This window comes from Tamandua tetradactyla, chromosome 22 (genome assembly GCF_023851605.1).
Source record: "Tamandua tetradactyla isolate mTamTet1 chromosome 22, mTamTet1.pri, whole genome shotgun sequence".
NCBI classification, from domain to species: domain Eukaryota; kingdom Metazoa; phylum Chordata; class Mammalia; order Pilosa; family Myrmecophagidae; genus Tamandua; species Tamandua tetradactyla.
Window position 1 is genome coordinate 20,040,986 of NC_135348.1, and position 23,332 is coordinate 20,064,317.

The 23,332-nt window shown below is 38.1% G+C and overlaps 1 protein-coding gene across 1 annotated transcript in view; it reads right to left on the reverse strand.

The window, feature by feature from the left end:
- Positions 1 to 23,332, reverse strand: part of ARHGAP10 (Rho GTPase activating protein 10) — a 345,070-nt gene that overhangs the window by 200,571 nt on the left and 121,167 nt on the right. The window contains exon 4 of the mRNA XM_077139864.1: positions 20,907 to 20,978. Coding sequence (XP_076995979.1) covers positions 20,907 to 20,978 — 72 coding nt within the window. The remainder of the gene's footprint in view (positions 1 to 20,906; positions 20,979 to 23,332) is intronic.

Here is a 23,332-nt window from a genome sequence, read left to right on the forward strand (position 1 = left end):
ACCAAAAGAAACATATGCCTATTACCTGAAAATATCTGCTAACTTTAACAGTTGATATTTAAACTTGTAAGTACATCAGATTAAGGGTCAGAAGAACCCAACTTTAGTCCTCGCCACTTATTACAGTGTAACTTTACAACATGGCACAGCACTCTCTGAACAACAATTTCTTAGGTACCAACACAAGAAATGAAGTCTTGCCTCTATATTTACTATAAGATTGCAGCAAAGCAAGATAATATAGCAAAGAACATTCATTATGTTTGCAGACTTGTACACTACCAGGAATACTGAAAAGATTTGTGTTCACTTATTTGATTTCATCTGAACCACAAAATGGGACAAAGGAAGCAGTGATGCTGAAATCAGTAGTCAAAACACCCAGCAAACTCAGCAATAGTGGCGTATGGAAATTAGCATGTGGGTAAAACTGGGAATGAAAGAAAATAGTGATATCAAGGCTTTGTGAAGAAAGAATTTAGCCAAGAAACAACATCCCACCCACCAATTAGAGTAGAAATACATTGTTCATACATGGTACGGTATTAAACAAATGCTACTGTGTTTTGTTTTTGAATCTAAAGACAGATAACTATTTTACACTGCATTTATTCTTAATGCCATTATAGAATGTACCATGTGATTTCTTGTGCTGAAATACAATTTTTAAAGGAGGCTGTGTTCAAGTAAAATTCAATAAACAATGGAGAATTTTTTCATATTGCATTATAGGAAACATATATATAATACAAATTGAGCGACATAAGCCAAAAAGTTCCATCAAGGATCAAGCTCAATATAATGTGAATTTTTTCTTTAAAAACAGCCATTATAACCTCACATGGAACCTATACAAGCCAGTAATATAACGAGTAAGGCAGGCTGGGAGTAAAATGCAACGAGGACCATGGAGACGATGGCATACCACATAACTGAGATAGCTTCTGAAGGGGAAGGTGGTCATAGCTCAACCCCAGCACACTATTACCATGTACGGAGATAGCCATGTCTTCTCATTTATCTTTTGCAGCTGCAAAAACCAATAATTGTTAAGTGGGGACAACAAGGTTTTGTTTTTAAACTTTAACTGCATGAGTAAGCCAAAAAAATTTTATTTTTACAGATGAAATATGGCTCATAGGCAGTCAAGTTGCACTCTGTTCTAAATTCACTCATGCACACACAACAAAAACAGTAAAGAGTAATGTGGTGGCTGGAATTATGTACCCCAGAAAAATACATTCTTAATCTTAATCCATTCCTGTGGTGTGAACCCAATGGAAATAGGACCGGTGGATGAGGTTACTTCAATTAAGGTGTGGTCCGACTGAATCAGGACAAGTCTTAATCCTTTTTTTACTGGCAGCATTGCAGAGAGGCCAAAGGGAACATCAGAAAAAATCACAAACCCAGAAGAGAAAGAAGATGTCACCGAACGTGCAAGGCCATGGGATGGAAAAGACAAGAACCAAGGATCTCCAGCAGCCATCAAGCAGCACCTTGCTGAACCCTCCACCTCGGGCTTCTGCCAGTCTCAAGACCTTAATTTCCATTGTTTAAGTCAACCCATTGTATGTTATTTGTTTTAGCAGCTGGAAAACTAAAACAAGCAGCAATTACTAAAACAACACACTTGGACAAATAAGGCAGCTGTCGTATAAATAGAAGATAGAATTCATAAATCTAAGAACCATAATTCAAATACAATCAGGTCTCCTGAATACCATTAGCAGTCAAAAAGAAAAATACAAACATGTCATCACAAATCATTAGGCAAAAGAAAAGACATTTCAAGAAATGGTGCTGGTATAATTGGTCAACCACTTCAAAATAGAAGGGGAAGCTCAATTTATATTAAAATCAACCCCAGATGGATTTAAAGATTGAGTCAAATATGAAACCATGAAGAAGAATATTTTCCTCAGATATATGACCAGGAAAAGGACTTTTTAAGCAAAAAAATAAAAATAAAATAAATGAAAGAAACCACAAAAACTTCTGGATATCAACAATATACAAAAGCAAGCTAAGCAACAAAAAACAAAGCAGGGGAAATTGCAATTAAAAAGTCAGCAGAAAGTGACAGACATAACCTTCTTAGCACATAAAATATCCTTTATTAATCAATTTTCTGCCCATAGCACAAATTAACATTTTCAAGGAAAAAGGACTTTTAAAAATCCATAAAAGTGTGTGAACTGTACTAGTGGAATTTGTGTTAAGTGGAATTTAAATATTTAATGTTTTTAAATATTTAAAAATGTATTTTGCATATTGTTTTTGAGGAGAGGGAGAATTTTAAGTTAACAGATGAATCTTTTTTTTTTTATTTTATTTTATGAAGGACAGATATTGTATGATTCTTCTTTTCTGACCATGGTAAAGGTAAAGTCAGAGGCTTATAATACAGAACATAGGGGACCTAGAGTTACACAGAAGCTGGAGATGGGGGAATGGTCAGCTAATGAGGTTGAACTTAAACATAAGGGAAAAGATAGAAGTGAAGGCAGTTCTCTAATGGGTCTATAAGTGATATTACCATATTGAAGGTGAACATGATCGAAAGGGGCTGTAAAGACCTATGTGTCCCACTGATTAACACTACAAGTATACATAAGTTCTTGCATTAACTACTTCAAAGGTATGAATCTCGTATAAAGAGTATATACTTTCAGGGTATAGGGGAAAACTGCTATTGCATGCTGTGGTCTACATTTAACAGGAAAATATCAGCAATACGTCTGCAATATCAGCGGTAAATAATAGGGGAGGGACAAGAGTTAAGGGGAGGCTGGAATTTTCTCTTTGGTGAGGGTATGTTTACAGGTTATTTTTCTCTTGGGAACAATGAAATTATTTAAAATTGAGAGTGTTGATGGACTGTTGACTTTGGACATTATACACGATGCTCAGTGGATGGAGGTGGCTGAAGAATGTGCCAACTGAGAAGTAGATTGGCAAACAATGGTGCATACACATAATTGAACATTGTTGTACTGCTACAAAAAGGAATGAAGTTGTGAGCACTGAACATTGTCAATGAACCTGTGGGACATTTGATGAAGCAAAACAAGCCAAAAGCAAAAGAGCAATTATTTTATGATCTCATTTAGAAAATACTTACAAGAAAATAGGGGCCTATCTCCCTACCCCATATCATTGACAGCCCCTTCCAACATGAAAACGTTAGAATGACCATAGCCCAAATATCCCTAAAGAGTAGAGCAGAAAGATCAAAGGTGATGATGGAGTTATACAGAAAAAAAAGGCATGGTTTAACAAATGAACATCACTGCTAAATCATTAAACTGATATTTTAGTCTCCAGTATCTTAGAGCAGCTGGAAGTAAAAACTGAAAATTGTGGAACTGTAATCCATACCAAACTCTGAATCTGTTCAACAACTAATTGTTGTGCTGTGCTTTGAAATTTATTGTTTTTCTGTATATATATATATCATTTTTCATACACAAAAAAAGTCAATTGTGATGATAAAAAATACATATAAAAAAAAATACATATATATTTATTCCTTCTAGCCTCCAATGTTCTGGAGCAGCTAGAATGAAAAATCTGAGATGATGGTAGGGTAGCCCATGACAAACCCTGGAATCTGTCCTGTAACTAATTATTGAAGAGTGGTTTGAAAACTACTATTTTTTTTTCTCTCTTTGCTTTGTATATGTTATATCATACAATAAAAAAAGTGACTGGAAAAAATCAATTGTGAGGATAAATGCACAGCTATATGATAATACTGTGAACCAATGATTGTACATTTTGGATGATTACATGGCATGTGAATATATAATTTATATTAATAAAATTGCATTAAAAATTTTTTTAAAAATATTTTATATAGTGTGCTAGTTTGAAACTGTTATGCACCCCAGAAAAGTCATGGTCTTTTCCTAATCTAATCTTGTGGAGGCAGAGCTATTGTTTAAGGTGGAAACCTTTGATTAGACTGTTTTCATGGAGACTGTCCCACACAATTGTGGGCATGACCTTCTGATTATTTCCACAGATATGTGACATACCCAATTTGGGTGTGGCCTTTGACTAGATGGAGATATGACTCCACCCATTCAAAGAGGGTCTCGAGTCTGCTAAAAGGGGAAACATTTTAGAGAAAGCTCAGAAACAACACAGACACAGACACCTGAAGACACCTGGAGTGTTGACGCTGATGCTTGGAGTACCGACAGAGCAGATACCGAGACACGGATATTTGGAAATGCAGAGCCCAGTAGACATTGCCATATGCTTTGCCATGAGATGCGCAAAGCAAACCAGAACCCAGAGTTTTGCCCCAGGGATGCTACGTGAATGCTCACAGATGCTTAGAGAGGAAGCCACTGGAATGAGAAGCTGGAAGCAATGGAACTAGGAACAAGGACCAGTTGATGCCAGCTATGTACCTGCCCATGCTACATACACTGGCTTTCTTGAGTCAGGGTCTTTCTATGGACACCTTAGTTTGAATATTTTTATGGTCTTAAAACTTTGAACTTGTAAATTTGATAAATTTCCTTGGTGGAAGCCAGCTCATTTCTGGTATATTGCATTTCCAGCAGCACTGACAAACTAAAACAGAGAGTTTCTAGGGAAAAAAAATAGAAGCTTATTTTCAAACTGTAACTATTATTAAGTAATAAGGAATGACTAGCTCTAGCAAAGAACTTAAATACTTCCTTAGACATTCCAACATCTTCCCCCTTTTTATTTAAATAAAGAGGTGGAGGTCATACCCCACATACAGGAAGCGTGACTCATACTACATGTAATACAACCAGCAGCAGCATATTTTAAACAGCAATCCTGCATATCCAAACTAACAAGTAGTGCAATCCCTGCTCTTATCCTTGACTGGTCTACCAACATCTGACCATCCAGGTCAAATGTTTTTTGAAGCACTCCCTGGCCAGTGCAGCAGAGGGAAATAACACCTCCCTTAATTCCTACATCAAGTGCCATCTATCCCTACATGGCACTTCATTTGCCTTCTCCAAATACCACCACCACCACCACTAATACTTTAAGCTCCTTTGGTTTCTCCAAAGAGATGGGAATACAGCTCTTATCCCCACGGAATCAAGTACTTGACCCCACATCCAGCATGTACCCAGGAGATATCTGTTAGAGGAAGAAGGAACAAGAAAGTCAACAGCTACAGAGGTACTAACACCTGGAAAGTACCACCAGCGGTTCCTGCCAAGTTGCTCCAGAGTCCTCTATCCATCAAGTAAGCATTAAATGGCCAGAAGGGTCATAAAGCACAGTGTCCTGCATGTCATTCCTGAACCGAGAATGCTAAAAACAAAAAAAGGGGAGGGGGGGGCAGAGTAGTTCTTATTTGGTGAACGGATAGAGAGTAAGCCATAAATAGGATGGTAAAATAATCATAACTATGAATGTCAAGACCTATGTACTAGACAAGTGAAGTGCATGATCAATCCTCATTTAATCCTCACAATAACCTGAGGCGGGAATCATCAGTCCCACTTTAGAGACCAACACATCAGACTGTAGGCCTTAAGGAACTTGCCCCAAATCACACAGCTAGTTAAGGGGAAGAAACGGGATTCAAACCAGAGACTCGTATCTTCCTAAAAGACCTTCTTGGTGCCCCAAAGCAGAGATCTGGGTATTATCCAGAGTATCTATGTTTGCCCCTAAGGTGGCACTTTTCACTGTGAATTTTTATTGCTTTTTCTACTTCAAAGAGCAGCTCCCCCAAAAGCTGCTAATTTTTTGAAGGCTGGCCTGTGTTTTAATTCATTCCTGTATTTCAGGGCCTCTAACACTATGCCATATGATAGTCAACCTTTAAGTGTTTTATTACTGAAATGGAAAAAAAATACAATTAAATTAAATCAGCATTTAATGTGCACTAGATACACAATACTCTGGGGATACCTGGGAGTAAGAGACAAGCTCCTGAAGAAGGTGAAAGAACTTCAGAAGGAGATAAGAAATGGGCTAGGCCTTGAAGAAAAGTGTGACTAGTGTCCCAACATACACCAACAGTGTTCTGCAATGAGAAACAAAGGGCTTTTTAAAGAGAAATGAGAACCTCACAGATATGTTTTTTAAAAAAGGTAGGAAAGGGCATGATGAGCCCAAACCAAACAGATGCAACTGAAGAGGAACATATCCAAATAGAAACAAAGCGTAGAAAACAATACCTTGGGGCTTTAAAAAAAATCCAATTTAGAAAAACCACCCAGCAATTTAGAGTACATTAAAGCCACAGTAAAACATGTCATTGGGATTCTGGAAATTGGAGAAATCAAGAGTAAACAGAACCGAAAGTGCTGCAGCTTAAAGGCAAAGGGTATAATATAGCTGGGCGGGAAAAAGGAGAAGAAAGAGGAGAAAATGTGAATACTAATATCTAAAACATTCTGACATTTGTTTTAACCCCACATAAATGCTGTTTTACACTGTTAAAAAAAGACTTAATCTAAGAGGGTAGAATCCTTTTGAAGAAGTTGAAAAAGTGATCAGACATTCAGTAGAGAGGGAAATGAAGCTGATCTGGATAGGACTAAGGTTTATCAGACGACTGCGTAAAGGATACTATCATCCATATTTTAAACTTCCAACTTTTGTGTAAGACTAAAGAGAAAGGTGTTTATTTGGTGCAGAATTTATATTTTGGGTAGTGCATTCCCTAATTTAACTTGTAGGGTCAGTTTAATTGAACACCGTAAGTTCAGGGAATTTTGAATACGGCATGAGATTTTGTCAGTTTGCCCAGGTTAGCGTGATGCCCATTTAAATCCCAGAGTGATCTGAAAAGTGAATAAATAAGCATCTGCAAAGTAACCATGGGAAAATGGAGAAAGGGGGGGAAATATCCAATTTCCCCATTTGGAGAATTCCTGATATTAGCGCAAGCAGTATGGACGATCAAATCTATAGGCCAAGCTGTCAATCTTGGGGTTCACCCCTACGAAAGTTACCCCTGCAAAGGATAAGCTAAGCTTACTTAAAATTATGTCTGAGACTCCTGCAACATGGCGGCTTAGCAATGTGCGCGTATTAGTTCATCCTCCAGAAGAACTACTAAATAACCAGAAACAGTACAGAACAGCTCCCAGAGCCACGATAGTGACAGGACACACAGCATACCCAAGCCTGGACGAGCTGGACCGGCTGCAAGTCTCCCCAGAACCGTGAGTTCCCGAACGTGCGGTGGCCAGTGCCCGGTGCCCCTTCCCCACAGGTGACTTCCCAGAGGGAAAGGAAAGACAGTCTAACAGCAGCAGGGACTGAGTCCAACCAAACATCAATTGTGGCATTTACAAACAAATTCTGACTACTAAAAATAGGCCCCCAGCTCAGGCAAACCTGGTCAAGGCGGAGGTCGCTTATTGGGCTAATCGAAAAAGAGGAAAGGGGACGAAACGGAGGTTTTTGTGGCTGTTTCTACGGAGGCGTGGCTGCCTCTGCATTCAGGGGCAGGACTTCTCGGGCTGCAATTGCCCCAGGCATAGGCAGAAATGGGCTGCATTCAGGACTGTCTCCCACCTCTGCCTTCCCCAGGGGAGGGGTGAAGCCCAAAACACGTGGATTTCCGCTCTCAAGGAATTCAGAACCCAGGGTTTGGCAATTTGAAGCCATTAAAACCAGCCTACAAACTTTCCTCTGTCTCCACCATGCCCCCACCAGGGAGAGTCTTCCAAAGTTAAAGGTATCGCATCATTTTACGCTGGTGGTACCCGCAGGCAGATAAGTGCCACATACTGGGCAGGATAAGATAAACAGAGCCCAGAGACTTCACAGGAAAGTCTTTCAACCTGCTGGGTCTCACCCTCAGGGAAAACTGACGCAGGTGACTCCTTACCCCTGATAGGAGGCCAGTTTAGTCCGGGAAAACCCAGCTGGAGGCTATAATACCTAAGTAGACCCTCCTAAGGGTGGGGAGGGAAAAGGCACCTTACAAGCAGGGCAAGAAACAAGAAAACAAGAACAGAAAAATTATCCTCTGTTAAACAAAACCTAAGCTAGGGGCCCAGAAAAACCTGAACAGAAGGTCAAAGAACAGATAGACAACAAACTCATCTAGCAAGAAAACCCTAGGTAAGAGAAGTGAAAGCAATCTCCAGAATAAACTAATTGAGGTAATTAAATGTCTAGATGCCAGCAAAAAATAACAAATCACACAAGGAAAATTGAAGATATGGCCCAGTCAAAGGAACAAACCAATAGCTCAAATGAGATACAGGAGGAGAAACAATTAATTCAGAATATACAAACAGACATGGAAAACCTCATCAAAAACCAAATCAATGAACTGAGGGAGGATATGAAGAAGGCAAGGAATGAACAAAAAGAAGAAATGGAAAGTCTGAAAAAACAAACCATGGAACTTATAGGGATGAAAGGTACAGCAGAAGAGATGAAAAAAAAACAATGGGAACCAACAATGGTACATATCAAGAGACACAGGTTTGAATTAGTGAACTGGAGGATGGAACATTTGAAATCCGACAAGTTACAGAAACCATAGGGAAAAAAATGGAAAAATATGAGCAGGGACTCAGTGAACTGAATGATAATACGCACAAATATACGCATTGCGGGTGTCCCAGAAGGAGTAGAGAAGGGAAAAGGAGGAGAAAAACTAATGGAAGAAATTATCACAGAAAATTTCCCAACTCTTATGAAAGACCTAAAATTACAGATTCAAGAAGTGCAGTGTACCCCAAAGAGAATAGATCCAAATAGACGTTCTCCAAGACACTTACTAGTCAGAAAGTCAGAGGTCAAAGAGAAAGAGAGGATCTTGAAAGCAGGAAGAGAAAAGCAATCCATCACATACAAGGAAAACCCAATAAGACTATGTAAAGACTTCTCAGCAGAAACCATGGAGGCGAGAAGACAGTAGGATGATATATTTAAATTACTAAAAGAGAAAAACTGCCAACCAAGAATTCTATACCCAGCAAAATTGTCCTTCAAAAATGAGGGAGAAATTAAAACATTTTCAGACAAAAACATTGCTGAGAGAATTTGTGACCCAGAGACCAGCTCTGCAAGAAATATTAAAGGGAACACCACAGACAGAAATAAAAAGACAGAAGAGAGAAGTGTGGAGAAGAGTGTAGAAAGAAGGAAAATTAGATATGACACATAAAATACAAAAGGCAAAATGGAAGAGGAAAGTACTACCCAAACAGGAATAACACTAAATGTTAATGGATTGGGCGGGCCGCGGTGGCTCAGCGGGCAAAGTGCTTGCCTGCCATGCCGGAGGACCTCGGTTCGATTCCCGGCCCCAGCCCATGTAAAAAACAAACAAACAAACAAAATACAATAAAACAAGAAAATGTTTAAAGATGTTTCCTTTCCTTCCTTCTATCCTTCCTTCCTTCTCTCTGTCTTTCCTTCCCTTCCTCCCTCTCTCTTTAAAAAAAAAAAAAAAAAAAAAGAGAAAAAAAAAATGTTAATGGATTGAACTCCCCAATCAAAAGACATAGACTGGCAGAATGGATTAAAAAACAGGATCCTTCTATATGCTGTCTACAGGAAACACATCTTAGATCCAAAGATAAACACAGGTTGAAAGTGAAAGGTTGGGAAAAGATATTTCATGCAAATAACCAGAAAAGACCAAAAGTAGCTATACTAATATCCAACAAATTAGACTTCAAATGTAAAACAGTTAAAAGAGACAAAGAAGGATACTATCTACTAATGAAAGGAACAATTCAACATGAAGACATAACAATCATAAATATTTATGCACCGAACCAGAATGCCCCAAAATAGGTGAGGCAAACACTGAAAGGGAAATAGACACATCTACCATAATAGCTGAAGACTTCAATTCCCCACTCTCATCAACAGACAGAACATCTAGACAGAGGATCAATAAACAAACAGAGAAGTTGAATATTACAATAAATGAGCTAACTTAACAGACATTTATAGAACATTACACCCCACAACAGCAGGATACACCTTTTTCTCAAGCGCTCATGGATCATTCTCAAAGATGCACCATATGCTGGGTCACAAAGCAAATCTCAACAAATTTAAAAAGATTGAAATCGTACAAAACACTTTCTCAGCTCATAAGGGAATGAAGTTGGAAATCAATAATAGGCAGAGCACCATAAAATTCACAACTACGTGGAGGCTCAACAACACACTCTTAAACAACCAGTGGGTCAGGAAGAAATTACAAGAGAAATCAGCAAATATCTCAAGGCAAATGAAAATGAAAACACAACATATCAAAACTAATGGGATGCAGCAAAGGCAGTGATAAGAGGGAAATTTATTGCCCTAAATGCCTATATCAGAAAAGAAGAAAGGGCAAAAATTTGGGAATTAACCGTCCACTTGGAAGAACTGGAGAAAGAACAGCAAACTAACCACAAAGCAAGAAAAAGGAAAGAAATAACAAAGATTAGAGCAGAAATAAATGAAATTGAGTACATGAAAACAATTGAGAAAATCAATAAAACCAGATGTTGGTTCTATGAGAAAATCAAAATGATTGATGGGCCCTTAGCAAGACTGACAAAAAGAAGAAGAGAGAGGATGCAAATAAATAAGATGAGAAATGGAAGAGGAGACATAACCACTGACCCCACAGAAATTAAGGAGGTAATAACAGGATACTATGAACAACTTAATGCCAATAAATACAACAATGTAGATGAAATGGACAACTTCCTAGAAAGGCATGAACAACCAACTTTGACTCAAGAAGAAATAGATGACCTCAACAAGCCAATCACAATTAAAGAAATTGAATCAGTCATTCAAAAGCTTCACAAAAAGAAAAGTCCAGGACGAGACGGCTTCACATGTGAATTCTACCAAACATTCCAGAAAGAATTAGTACCAACCATGCTCAAACGCTTCAAAAAAATTGAAGTGGAGGGAAAGCTACGAAATTCGTTCTATGACGCAAACATCACCCTCGTACCAAAACCAGGCAAAGATATTACAAAAAAAGAAAACTACAGACCAATCTCTTTAATGAATATAGATGCAAAAATCCTCAACAAAATTCTAGCAAATCGAATCCAGCAACAGATTAAAAGAATTATATATAATTACCAAGTAGGATTCATTCCAAGTATGTAAGGATGGTTCAACATAAGAAAATCAATTAATGTAATACACTATATCAACAAATCAAAGCAGAAAAATCACATGATCATCTCAACTGATGCAGAGAAGGCATCTGACAAGATTCAACATCCTTTCCTATTGAAAACACTTCAAAAGATAGGAATACAAGGGAACTTCCTTAAAATGATAGAGGGAATATATGAAAAACCCACAGCTAATATCATCCCCAATGGGGAAAAATTGAAAACTTTCCCCCGAAGATCAGGAACAAGACAAGGATGTCCACTATAACCACTATTATTCAACATTGTGTTGGAGGTTCTAGCCAGAGCAATTAGACAAGAAAAAGAAATACAAGGCATCAAAATTGGAAAGGAAGAAGTAAAATTATCACTGTTTGCAGACGATATGATACTATACATCGAAAACCCGGAAAAATCCACAACAAAACTACCAGAGCTAATAAATGAGTACAGCAAAGTAGCAGGTTACAAGATCAACATTCAAAAATCTGTAGCATTTCTATACACTAATAATGAACGAGCTGAGGGGGAAATCAAGAAACGAATGCCATTTACAATTGCAACTAAAAGAATAAAATACCTAGGAAAAAATTTAACTAAACAGACAAAAAAACCTATACAAAGAAAACTACAAAAAACTGTTAAAAGAAATCACAGAAGACCTACATAGATGGAAGGGCATACCGTGTTCATGGATTGGAAGACTAAATATAGTTAAGGTGTCAATCCTACCTAAATTGATTTACAGATTCAATGCAATACTAATCAAACTCCCAACAACTTATATTTCAGAAATAGAAAAACCAGTAAGCAAATTTATCTGGAAGGGCAGGGTGCCCTGAATTGCTAAAAACATCTTGAGGAAAAAATACGAAGGTGGAGGTCTCGCGCTGCCTGACTTTAAGGCATATTATGAAGCCACAGTGGTCAAAACAGCATGGTATTGGCATAAAGATAGATATATCGACCAATGGAATCGAATAGAGTGCTCAGATATAGACCGTCTCATCTACAGACATTTGATTTTTGATAAGGCAGCCAAGCCAACTCACCTGGGACAGAACAGTCTCTTCAATAAATGGTGCCTAGAGAACTGGATATCCATATGCAAAGGAATGAAAGAAGACCCGTATCTCAACCCTATACAAAAGTTAACTCAAAATGGATCAAAGATCTAAACATTAGGTCTAAGACAATAAAACAGTTAGAGGAAAATGTAGGGAGATATCTTATTAAACTTACAATTGGAGGCGGTTTTATGGAGCTTAAACCTAAAGCAAGAGCACTGAAGAAGGAAATAAATAAATGGGAGCTCCTCAAAATTAAACACTTTTTTGCATCAAAGAACTTCATCAAGAAAGTAGAAAGACAGCCTACACAATGGGAGATAATATTTGGAAATGACATATCAGATAAAGGTCTAGTATCCAGAATTTATAAAGAGATTGTCCAACTCAACAACAAAAAGACAGCCAACCCAATTACAAAACGGGAAAAAGACTTGAACAGACACCTATCAGAAGAGGAAATACAAATGGCCAAAAGGCACATGGAGAGATGCTCAATGTCCCTGGCTATTAGAGAAATGCAAATCAAAACCACAATGAGATATCATCTCACACCCACCAGAATGGCCATTATCAACAAAACAGAAAATGACAAGTGCTGGAGAGGATGCGGAGAAAGAGGCACACTTATCCACTGTTGGTGGGAATGTCAAATGGTGCAACCACTGTGGAAGGCAGTTTGGCGGTTCCTCAAAAAGCTGAATATAGAATTGCCATACGACCCAGCAATACCATTGCTACGTATCTACTCAAAGGACTTAAGGGCAAAGACACAAACGGACATTTGCACACCAATGTTTATAGCAGCATTGTTTACAATTGCAAAGAGATGGAAACAGCCAAAATCTCCATCAACAGAAGAGTGGCTAAACAAACTGTGGTATATACATACGATGGAATATTATGCAGCTTTAAGACAGAATAAACTTATGAAGCATGTAATAACATGGATGGACCTAGAGAACATTATGCTGAGTGAGTCTAGCCAAAAACTAAAGGACAAATACTGTATGGTCCCACTGATGTGAACCGACATTCGAGAATAAACTTGGAATATGTCATTGGTAACAGAGTCCAGCAGGAGGTAGAAACAGGGTAAGATAATGGGTAATTGGAGCTGAAGAGATAAAGACTGTGCAACAGGACTAGATACAAAAACTCAAAAATGGACAGCACAGTAATACCTAATTGCAAAGTAATCATGTTAAAACACTGAATGAAGCTGCATCTGAGCTATAGGTTTGTTTTTTTTTTGTCTGTCTGTTTGTTTGTCTTTTTCTTTTTCCTTTTCTTTTTTTTTTACTATTATTATTATTTTTATTTTTTTCTCTATATTAACATTCTATATCTTTTTCCGTTGTTTTGCTAGTTCTTTTCCTAAATCGATGCAAATGTACTAAGAAATGATGATCATGCATCTATGTGATGATGTTAAGAATTACTGATTGCATCTGTAGAATGGAATGATTTCTAAATGTTGTGTTAATTTCTTTTTTTTCTTTAATTAATAAAAAAAAAGAGACGTATCAAATAAAAAAAAATTGGAAAGGAAGAAGTAAAACCATCACTGTTTGCAGATGATATGATACTGTATGTTGAAAACCCTGAAAAATCCACAGCAAAACTACTAGAGCTAATAAACGAGTACAGCAAAATGGCAGGTTACAAGATCAACACTGAAAACTCTGTAGTGTTCCTATACACTAGTAATGAACAATATGAGTGGGAAATCAAGAAACGAATTCCATTTACAATTGCAACTAAAAGAATAAAATATTTAGGAATAAATTTAACTAAAGAGACAAAAGACCTATACAAAGAAAACTACAAAAAACTGTTAAAAGAAATCACAGAAGACCTAAATAGATGGAAGGGCATACCATGTTCATGGACTGGAAGACTAAATATAGTTAAGATGTCAATTCTACCTAAATTGATTTACAGATTCAATGCAATACCAATCAAATTCCCAACAACTTACTTTTCAGAAATAGAAAAACCAATAAGCAAATTTATCTGGAAGGGCAGGGTGCCCCAAATTGCTAAAAGTATCTTGAGGAAAAAAAACGAAGCTGGAGGTCTCACGCTGCCTGACTTTAAGGCATATTATGAAGTCACAATGGTCAAAAGAGCATGGTACTGGCATAAAGATAGATATATTGACCAAGGAAATCAAATAGAGTGCTCAGATAAAGACCCTCTCATCTATGGACATTTGATCTTTGATAAGGCAGTCAAGCCAACTCACCTGGGACACAATAATCTCTTCAATAAATGGTGCCTAGAGAACTGGATTTACATATACAAAAGAATGAAAGAGGTCCTGTATCTCACACCCTATACAAAGTTAACTCAAAATGGATCAAAGATCTAAACATTAGGCCTAAGACCATAAAACAGTTAGAGGAAAATGTAGGGAGATATCTTATAAATCTTGTAATTGGAGGCGGTTTTATAGATCTTACACCTAAAGCAAGAGCACTGAAGAAAGAAATAAATAAATGGGAGCTCCTCAAAATTAAACACTTTTGTGCATCAAAGAATTTCATCAAGAAAGTAAAAAGACAGCCTACACAATGGGAGACAATATTTGGAAATGACATATCAGATAAAGGTCTAGTATCCAGAATTTATAAAGAGATTGTCCAACTCAACCACAAATAGACAGCCAATCCAATTACAAAATGGGAAAAAGACTTGAACAGACACTTCTCAGAAGAGGAAATACAAATGGCCAAAAGGCACATGAAGAGATGCTCAATGTCCCTGGCTATTAGAGAAATGCAAATCAAAACCACAAAGAGATATCACCTCACACCCACCAGAATGGCCATTATCAACAAAACAGAAAATGACAAGTGCTGGAGAGGATGTGGAGAAAAAGGCACACTTATTCACTGTTGGTGGGAATGTCAAAAGGTGCAACCACTGTGGAAGGCAGTTTGGCGGTTCCTCAAAAAGCTGAATATAGAATTTCCATATGACCCAGCAATACCTCTGCTAGGTATCTACTCAGAGGACTTCAGGGCAAAAACACAAACAGACATTTGCACACCAATGTTTATAGCAGCATCATTTACAAATGCAAAGAAATGGAAACAGCCAAAATGTCCATCAACAGACAAGTGGCTAAACAAACTGTGGTATATACTACGATGGAATATTATGCAGCTTTAAGACAGAATAAACTTATGAAGTATGTAACAACATGGATGGACCTTGAGAACATTATGCTGAGTGAGACTAGCCAAAAACAAAAGGACAAATACTGTATGGTCTCACTGATATGAACTGACATTAGTGAATAAACTTGGAATATGCCGTTGGTAACAGAGACCATCAGGAGATAGAAATAGGGTAAGATATTGGGTAATTGGAGCTGAAGGGATACCGACTGTACAACAGGACTGGATACAAAAACTCAGAAATGGACAGCACAATACTGCCTAACTGTAATATAATTATGTTAAAACTTTGATGCACAAAAGTGTTTAACTTTGAGGAGCTCCCATTTATTTATTTCTTCACTGAATGAAGCTGCATGTGAGAATGATAGAGGGAGGAGGGCTGGGGACATAAATGAAATCAGAAATAAAGATAGATGTTAAAGATCAAGATGGTATAATCTAGGAATGTCTAGAGTGTATAATAATAGTGAAATGTACAATGTACAAATTTTAAAAATGTTTTTGCATGAGGAAGAACAAAGGAATGTCATTATGGCAGGGTGCTGAAAATAGATGGTAATTAATATTTTAAAATGTCACCTTATGTGTGAGACTTCAGCAGAAAATGTTTGTTACAAAATTTACATTTTGACTAGAGCATTTCCTAATATAACTTATGTAGATAGTTTGATTGAACGTCATAAGTACTTGGAATCTCAGGTAGGACATGAGATTTTGTTGGTTTGTCCAGAGTGATGCCCCGATGAATTCCAGAGTGATTCGATCAGTGAGTGGAAAAGGACTGCAAGCCCCCTCCAGGGAATGGTGAGAGTGGGGAGAAATTCAACTTCCCCAAGTTGAACTCTTGATATTCTCACAAGCAGTGTGGACAACCAAAGCTATAGGCTAAGCCCCCAGTCTTGGGGTTTGTTCATATGAAACTTAACCCCACAAAGGATAGGTCAAGTCTACTTAAAATTTAGGCCTAAGAGTCACCCCCAAGAGAGTCTTTTTTGTTGCTCAGATGTGGCCTCTCTCTCCAGCCAACACGACAAGCGGTCTCACCACCCTCCCCCTCTCTGCATGGGACATGACTCCCAGGGGTGTGGACCTTCCTGGCAACGTGGGACAGAGATCCTGGAATGAGCTGAGACTCAGCATCAAGGGACTGAGAAAAACCCTAGAATGAGCTGGGAATTAACATCAAGGGATTGAGAGAACCTTCTCGACCAAAGGGGGAAGAGTGAAATGAGATTAAGTGTCAATGGCTGAGAGATTCCAGAGTCGCGAAGTTATCCTGGAGGTTATTCTTAGCATTAAGTAGATATCACCTTGTTGTTCAAGATGTAGTGGAGAGGCTGGAGGGAACTGCCTGAAAATGTAGAGCTGTGTTCCAGTAGCCATGTTTCTTGATGATGACTGAACAATGATATAGCTTTCACAATGAAACTCTGTGAATGTGAAAACCTTGTGTCTGATGTTCCTTTTAGCTACCATATCAGCAGATGAGTAGAACATATGGACTAAAAATAAATAATAGGGGGAACAAATGCTAAATAAATTTAGTTTGAAATGCTAGTGATAAATGAAAGTGAGGGATAAGGGGTATGGCATGTATAATCTTTTTTTTCCTCTGTTATCGTTTTATTTCTTTTTCTGTTGTCTTTTTATTTCTTTTTTCTAAATTGGTGCAAATGTTCTAAGAAATGATGAATATGCAACTATGTGATGATAAGAATTATGGGTTGTATATGCAGAATGGAATGATATCTTAATGTTTTGTTTGTTGTTAATTTTTAATTAATAAAAAAAAATTATGCTAAAGGACAAATACTGTATGGTCCCACTGATGTGAACGGACATTCGAGAATAAAATTGGAATATGTCATTGGTAACAGAGTCCAGCAGGAGTTAGAAACAGGGTAAGATAATGGGTAATTGGAGGTGAAGGGATACAGACTGTGCAACAGGACTAGATACAAAAACTCAAAAATGGACAGCACAATAATATCTAATTGTAAAGTAATCATGTTAAAACACTGAATGAAGCTGCATCTGAGCTATAGGTTTGTTTTTTTGTTTGTTTGTTTATTAGTTTGTTTGTCTGTTTGTCTATTTTTTTTTTACTATTATTATTACTTTTATTTCTTTTCTCTACACTAACATTCTATATCTTTTTCTGGTGTGTTGCTAGTTCTTCTAAACCGATGCAAATGTACTAAGAAACGATGATCATGCATCTATGTGATGATGTTAAGAATTACTGATTGCATATGTAGAATGGTATGATTTCTAAATGTTGGGTTAATTTCTTTTTTTTTTTTTTCCGTTAATAAAAAAAAAAAAATTATGCCTGAGAATCACCCTCGAGAACCTCTTTTGTTGCTCAGAGGTGGCCTCTATCTCTAAGCCAACACAGCAAGCAAACTCACTGCCCTCTCCCCTCCATGTGGGACATGACTCCCAGGGATGTAAATCTTCCTGACAAGGTGAGACAGAAATCCTGGGATGAGCTGGGACTCAGCATCAAGGGATTGAGAAAACCTTCTCAACCAAAAAGGGGAAGAGAGAAATGAGATAAAATAAAGTGTCAGTGGCTGAGAGATTTCAAACAGAGTCAAGAGGTTACCATCTTCTTCTTACAGGCTATACAGATATCCCCTTTTAAGTTTATGGTATATCAGAGTGGCTAGAGAGAAGTACCTGAAACTGTAGAGCTGTGTTCCAGTAGCCACGTTTCTTGAAGATGACTGTATAATGATACAGCTTTCGCAATGTGACTGTGTGATTGTGAAAACCTTGTGTCTGATGCTCCTTTTATCTACCTTATCAACAGATGAATAAAACATATGGATTAAAAATAAATAAATAATAGGGGAATAAATGTTAAAATAAATGTAGTAGACTGAAATGCTGGTGATTGGTAAGCGGTGGAGGAGGGGGTATGGTAAGTACAATTTTTTTTTCTTTTTTCTTTTTATTTCTTTTTCTGGATTGATGCAAATGTTCTGAGAGGTGATCATGGGATTGAATATACAACTATGTGATGATATTGTGAGTTATTGTTTATGTACCAAGAATGGAATGATTGTACGTAAGAATGTTTGTGATTGTATGCTATGTTTGGGAAAAAAAACAGAAAGGGGTCTCCTTATTTCTTTCTCCCTGGGACCCACAATGAGTTCTCACAGGTAACACAATATTTAGGGCAGCCAACACACACACTGTACCAAACAAGAATGCAAAATAAGCTATTCATAAACTTAAGCCAGAAGAGCAAAGACAGAAGTGGCCCCTCTAGGATAGAATTTGGCAGCTAAAAAGCTAAAAGCATAGGCTAAATGTTTGAAATAACTTCTCCTTTTAATATTTTGCCTATTTGAATCTGTGGTGGACCCCAGAAAAGCCACGTCCTTTAATCCTCATTCAATATTGCTGGGTAGGAGCTTTTTCATTGTTCCCATGGAGATGGGACCTACCCAGTCGTGGGTGGCAACTTTGGATTAGATGGTTTCCATGGAGTTCTCCACCCATTCAAGGTGGGGTTGCTTACTGAAGCCCTTTAAGAGGGAGCCATTTTGGAAAGAGCAAGAGCCCATGCTACCAGAGACCTCTGGAGATGAAGAAGGGAAACACCCCCAGGGGAGCTTCATGAAACTAGAAGTTGGGAGAGAAAGCTAGCAGATGCTGTCGTGTTCACCATGTGCCTTTCCAACTGAGAGAGAAACCCTGAACATCATCGGCCCTCTTGAACCTCCAAGGTATCTTGCTCTGGATGCCTTAGATTTGACATTTCTATAGACTTGCTTTAATTGGGACAATCTGACAGCCTTCGTACTGTAAATCTGTAACTTAATAAACTCCCCTTTTTAAAAGTCATTCCCTTTCTGGCACATTTCTTTCTGGCAGCTAGCAAACTAGACAAATATGGAAATTTATTTCGCAAGTTGTTTTGCAGTATATATTCTGAACAAGTACTACATCAAAGCTGGGAAAACTTGTGGCAGGGGAAGAGTCAACAGAAGAGCTGAGGTCAAGAAATTTACAAAACCCAGTAGGGCAGACAGCAATGAAAAAAATTTTGTTATTAAGTAAGTCACACTCATTTTTCATTTCCATAATGTAATCTTTGCTCCCACCCTCCAAATGAAAGAAGAAAAATAAGAAATGGACATTGTTCAGATTCAGTACCTGCCAATGAAATGTCTAGCAAGAAAGAACCAAGATGTTCAATATTTACAACAGGCTAATGAAGACAAGATCAGAGAAAACAGAGTCGAAGAACTGCAGAGGAGAGAAATGAGACCCCTAAGTCCATCTTACAGATAAGAGGATGAAGCCTAGTTACTGGCCCCAGGTCACAGAGCTGAAACCAGGCCTCCAATCTCCTCCCATGGGTCCAGAGCAGACAAGTCTGTTTATACAGGTCAGCAGGCACAGAAGACAACTTGGGGGGTAGCCGCATGGCTGTGTGGTCTGAACCTCAAAACATGGCAATTCATTACATAATGAAAAATACTAGGCCAAAATAGAATATCTAATATTTTAACACATCACTTAAAGAAGAATGGATTCTGTGAATAGCAACTAAAAGCTGGCCCTCTTTGGGTCCATAGGTGTAGTTACAGCCACTGAGGCTACAATGTTTATTGCACATGGAATTTTAATAGTTGGCATGTTAATAGTTTCATTTAGGAAGATAGAGAAGCCTTGCTTCTCTAACTACATGGCGGGGTGGGAAGGAATGCAAATAGAAAAACTGTTTCCTACCTAAAACTGATGTTATACTCTTCTCCTAAGGAGAGCCCCGCTTTCATTACACAAAATTAGGCCAATCCAAAAAAAGCTCAATAACATAAAAATGCTATCTTTTCTCCTTTAAGTACTTACACATATTTCAAGAAAGCTTCAGGGGCAGTTATTTCTCTGGGTTAAGTAGAATCTTGGGTCACAAACTTTATAAGGTGCTAAGCATATCTCAGACTCTGCATTATTCCTGGAAATCTGAGCTAAACCCCAGATTCTTAAGCACAGAGCCTGGTTCACTCATCTTTAAACCCCAGGACCTATTAAAATAGTGGCATTTTAGTGTTACAGGTGGTCAATAAATTTTCGTTAAATAAAAGGAAGTGACCTGCCCCCAACCAAATACTCTTATCCTAGGTTCAATGGCATCACAGTAAAGCAGCATTTCTAATCTTAAATGGTTATATAACGCTACACTGCTCCATAAAACCGAGCTGGACGTGGAAATAACTGCACTTCCTACAGAGCTAAGGCTCTTCAATTCTGAGTAAATGTGTTGTTGGGTTAAAGATATTTTTAAAACTCTATATGGAAAAATATACCCAAAGAAAATCACCACCCAGGTTTTCTGTTTGTTTTCGATTTCAAATCCCCCCAAAGGGAAAAAGGCACATTTAAAACATAAAACAACAGATGGCTGACCCCAGCATCTCCTTCCAAGCTGCCAAATGTGTGTAAAGTGTACACTAAAGCAGCAGAGGCATCCACGTTTTCTGTTTACAAATATGCTCAAATTAGACACAAACCTTTACAGCTCCAAGTTGTTCTTTTCTGAATTTTTCCAAGGGTTTAATCAGGGTTTCAGTTACACTTAATGCCTAGGGAACAAGAGTGATAACAAAAGAACATAGCATTAGGTTTCCAAAAAGGAAAAAATTAGTATTTCATTTCCCTCTCCCACCCCACCCAGAAATAAAATGAACAACATATTAAGCTGCTTTATCTCATCCTGCCAATGAGACAGTTAAATCACTTCTAAACGTATGAAAGCACTAGAAGTCCATAAATATTTTCAGGGAAGAGGAGGTGGGGCAAATTGCCAGTAAAATGTGCGACACAGGCCCAACACTCTTCAGTGAAATAGCAAGAGGGCTGTTTTAAACAACAAAGGAGCCCATCGAGTGCATTAACAGAACACTTCTGTTTGAGACTTTTTTTTTCCCTCCCCCCTTCAGAAATGTAAAGTTCAATTACATTCTTTTATTGGTAATCAGACTACATTACTGCAAAAGGCTAGGATTGTGATTGTGGGTCTGAATACAATCAGTCTACCCTTCATTACTGAAAATGCCAGAGGGTTTAAGATACATTGGCAAAACGGATTCACCCAAGGCCCAGGATAAAGTCAGAGCAAATGCTGGGAGTGCTGGCAAATGTCACGAGAGAGAGAGCGAGAGAGCGAGAGAACGAGAGAACGAGAGCGCGCGCGCCATGACCTGGCAGGCGCCACATGCACAAACGCCAGCCACGTGGGCATGCATTCTTATAAGGGCTGACTTAGGGGATTTTCATTTGAAGACAGAGTCTACTACAAACAATGATAAAAATGCAAATAACAGGAAATATTCCTCTAAGCAGAATACACGTAATAATAGCGTACTGGTAGTAGCGACTTTCTCATCTTCTATTTCCAGGAGACCGGAAAATATCTTCCAAAATAGAAAAGGAAACCTCGAAATACTAAGACAAGAATGTGCTGTCCCTTTTTTCACGAGAGGTTCCCAACAATTCAAACTTAAAATTGCAGACAAAAATAAAAAATAAGTGACTGAGAGAAGGAAAGGATTCTTAATTTAACTGAAGTCTTCTTTGCAGTGTTTCATTACGTAAGGGTTTCTCCAAAAGTGACAGTTTCTATCGTGAGACTGCGAACATTGAAAATAAATCACTACTGCCCACATGCGAGATGCCCAGAATTCAAACTGTCTTCCTCAGATCTGCTCCTGGGTTCCACTCACTCCCACCCAGACCACTTGTTACTTACCAGTCAAAGAGCTGGCACGATAGGGCTCAAAGGGAAAGAAACAAGAAAAAGGGTCAGACTACTCGGCATAAAGGAGTTATCTTTAAAATGTTTTTAACTTGATCCTCTCTACAGGTTAGATTACATGACCTATAACGCGAACCTAAGAGTCCTATATACCAGGGAACAGAACAGAGACAAAGCAGAAGAGGCCAAGAACCCTGACTATCCAAAACAATATGGAATGCCCCAAACCCCATTAGTATCAATGAGAGGCCCTGCCATCCATTTAAAAAGCGACACAACTTCTCCTAACTTAAGACACATTTATATTAGCATCTGTGTCTTTTCATCAGCTTTCACATCTGGTTCTACTCCGCTAGTGTTTCTGAGTAAACCCACGTACAACACATCTTCTGTAGAAGCTGGCATGCTCAAGAAAACTCAGTCTAGTGTTATAAGCTGCGACCACAAAGGTTAATAACTGCTCAGGTTCATAGAGGATACAAACAGGGATTCAAAATCCTAAGTCTGAGCCCAAGTTTGTGCTCCTAACTACACCATACAACACTGAGAGAACAGTACACCAAATGGTTACTTCCCCATTCAGTGCAGCCATCTTCAACTGTATATTTAATGAAACTATATATATGCGAAGCATCCAGTGCCACGGGCTAGGGAGAGAGCCATAGACCGGACAAACACAGCTCCTGGAACATGGCACTTACTGTCTAGTAGGGGAGACATATATTAGATACATGAATATATAAGTAGATGATTGATTGCAAACTCAGTAATTTCCTTAAATGGGGAAAAGTAGGACTATGGGGAGGAATTTATCACAAGAGGCAGAAGAGAGAGCTTCATCAAAAAAAGTGACATTTAAGCTAAGACCTGAAAGTTGAGAAGGAATTAGTGTACAAAGAACAGGAGAAACTGTTTCCAATCTGAAACCAGCCGAGGCAAAGGTGTAAGGTGGGAAGGTATTTAAAGCATTACAGGAAATGTCAAAAGGACAGTAAAGCTGGGGTATAATGAACAAGGAAATGAATGCAAAGAGATGAGAAAGAAGAGAGACAGAGGAGGCTACACTTTGCTGAGCCTGGTGGGTCCCAGGAAAGAATTACTATTTTATCTTGCATATGACAAAAAGCCACTGAAGAGTTCTGAAGCAGGGAATTAACACAGCTGTTATTTAATCTTTTAAAT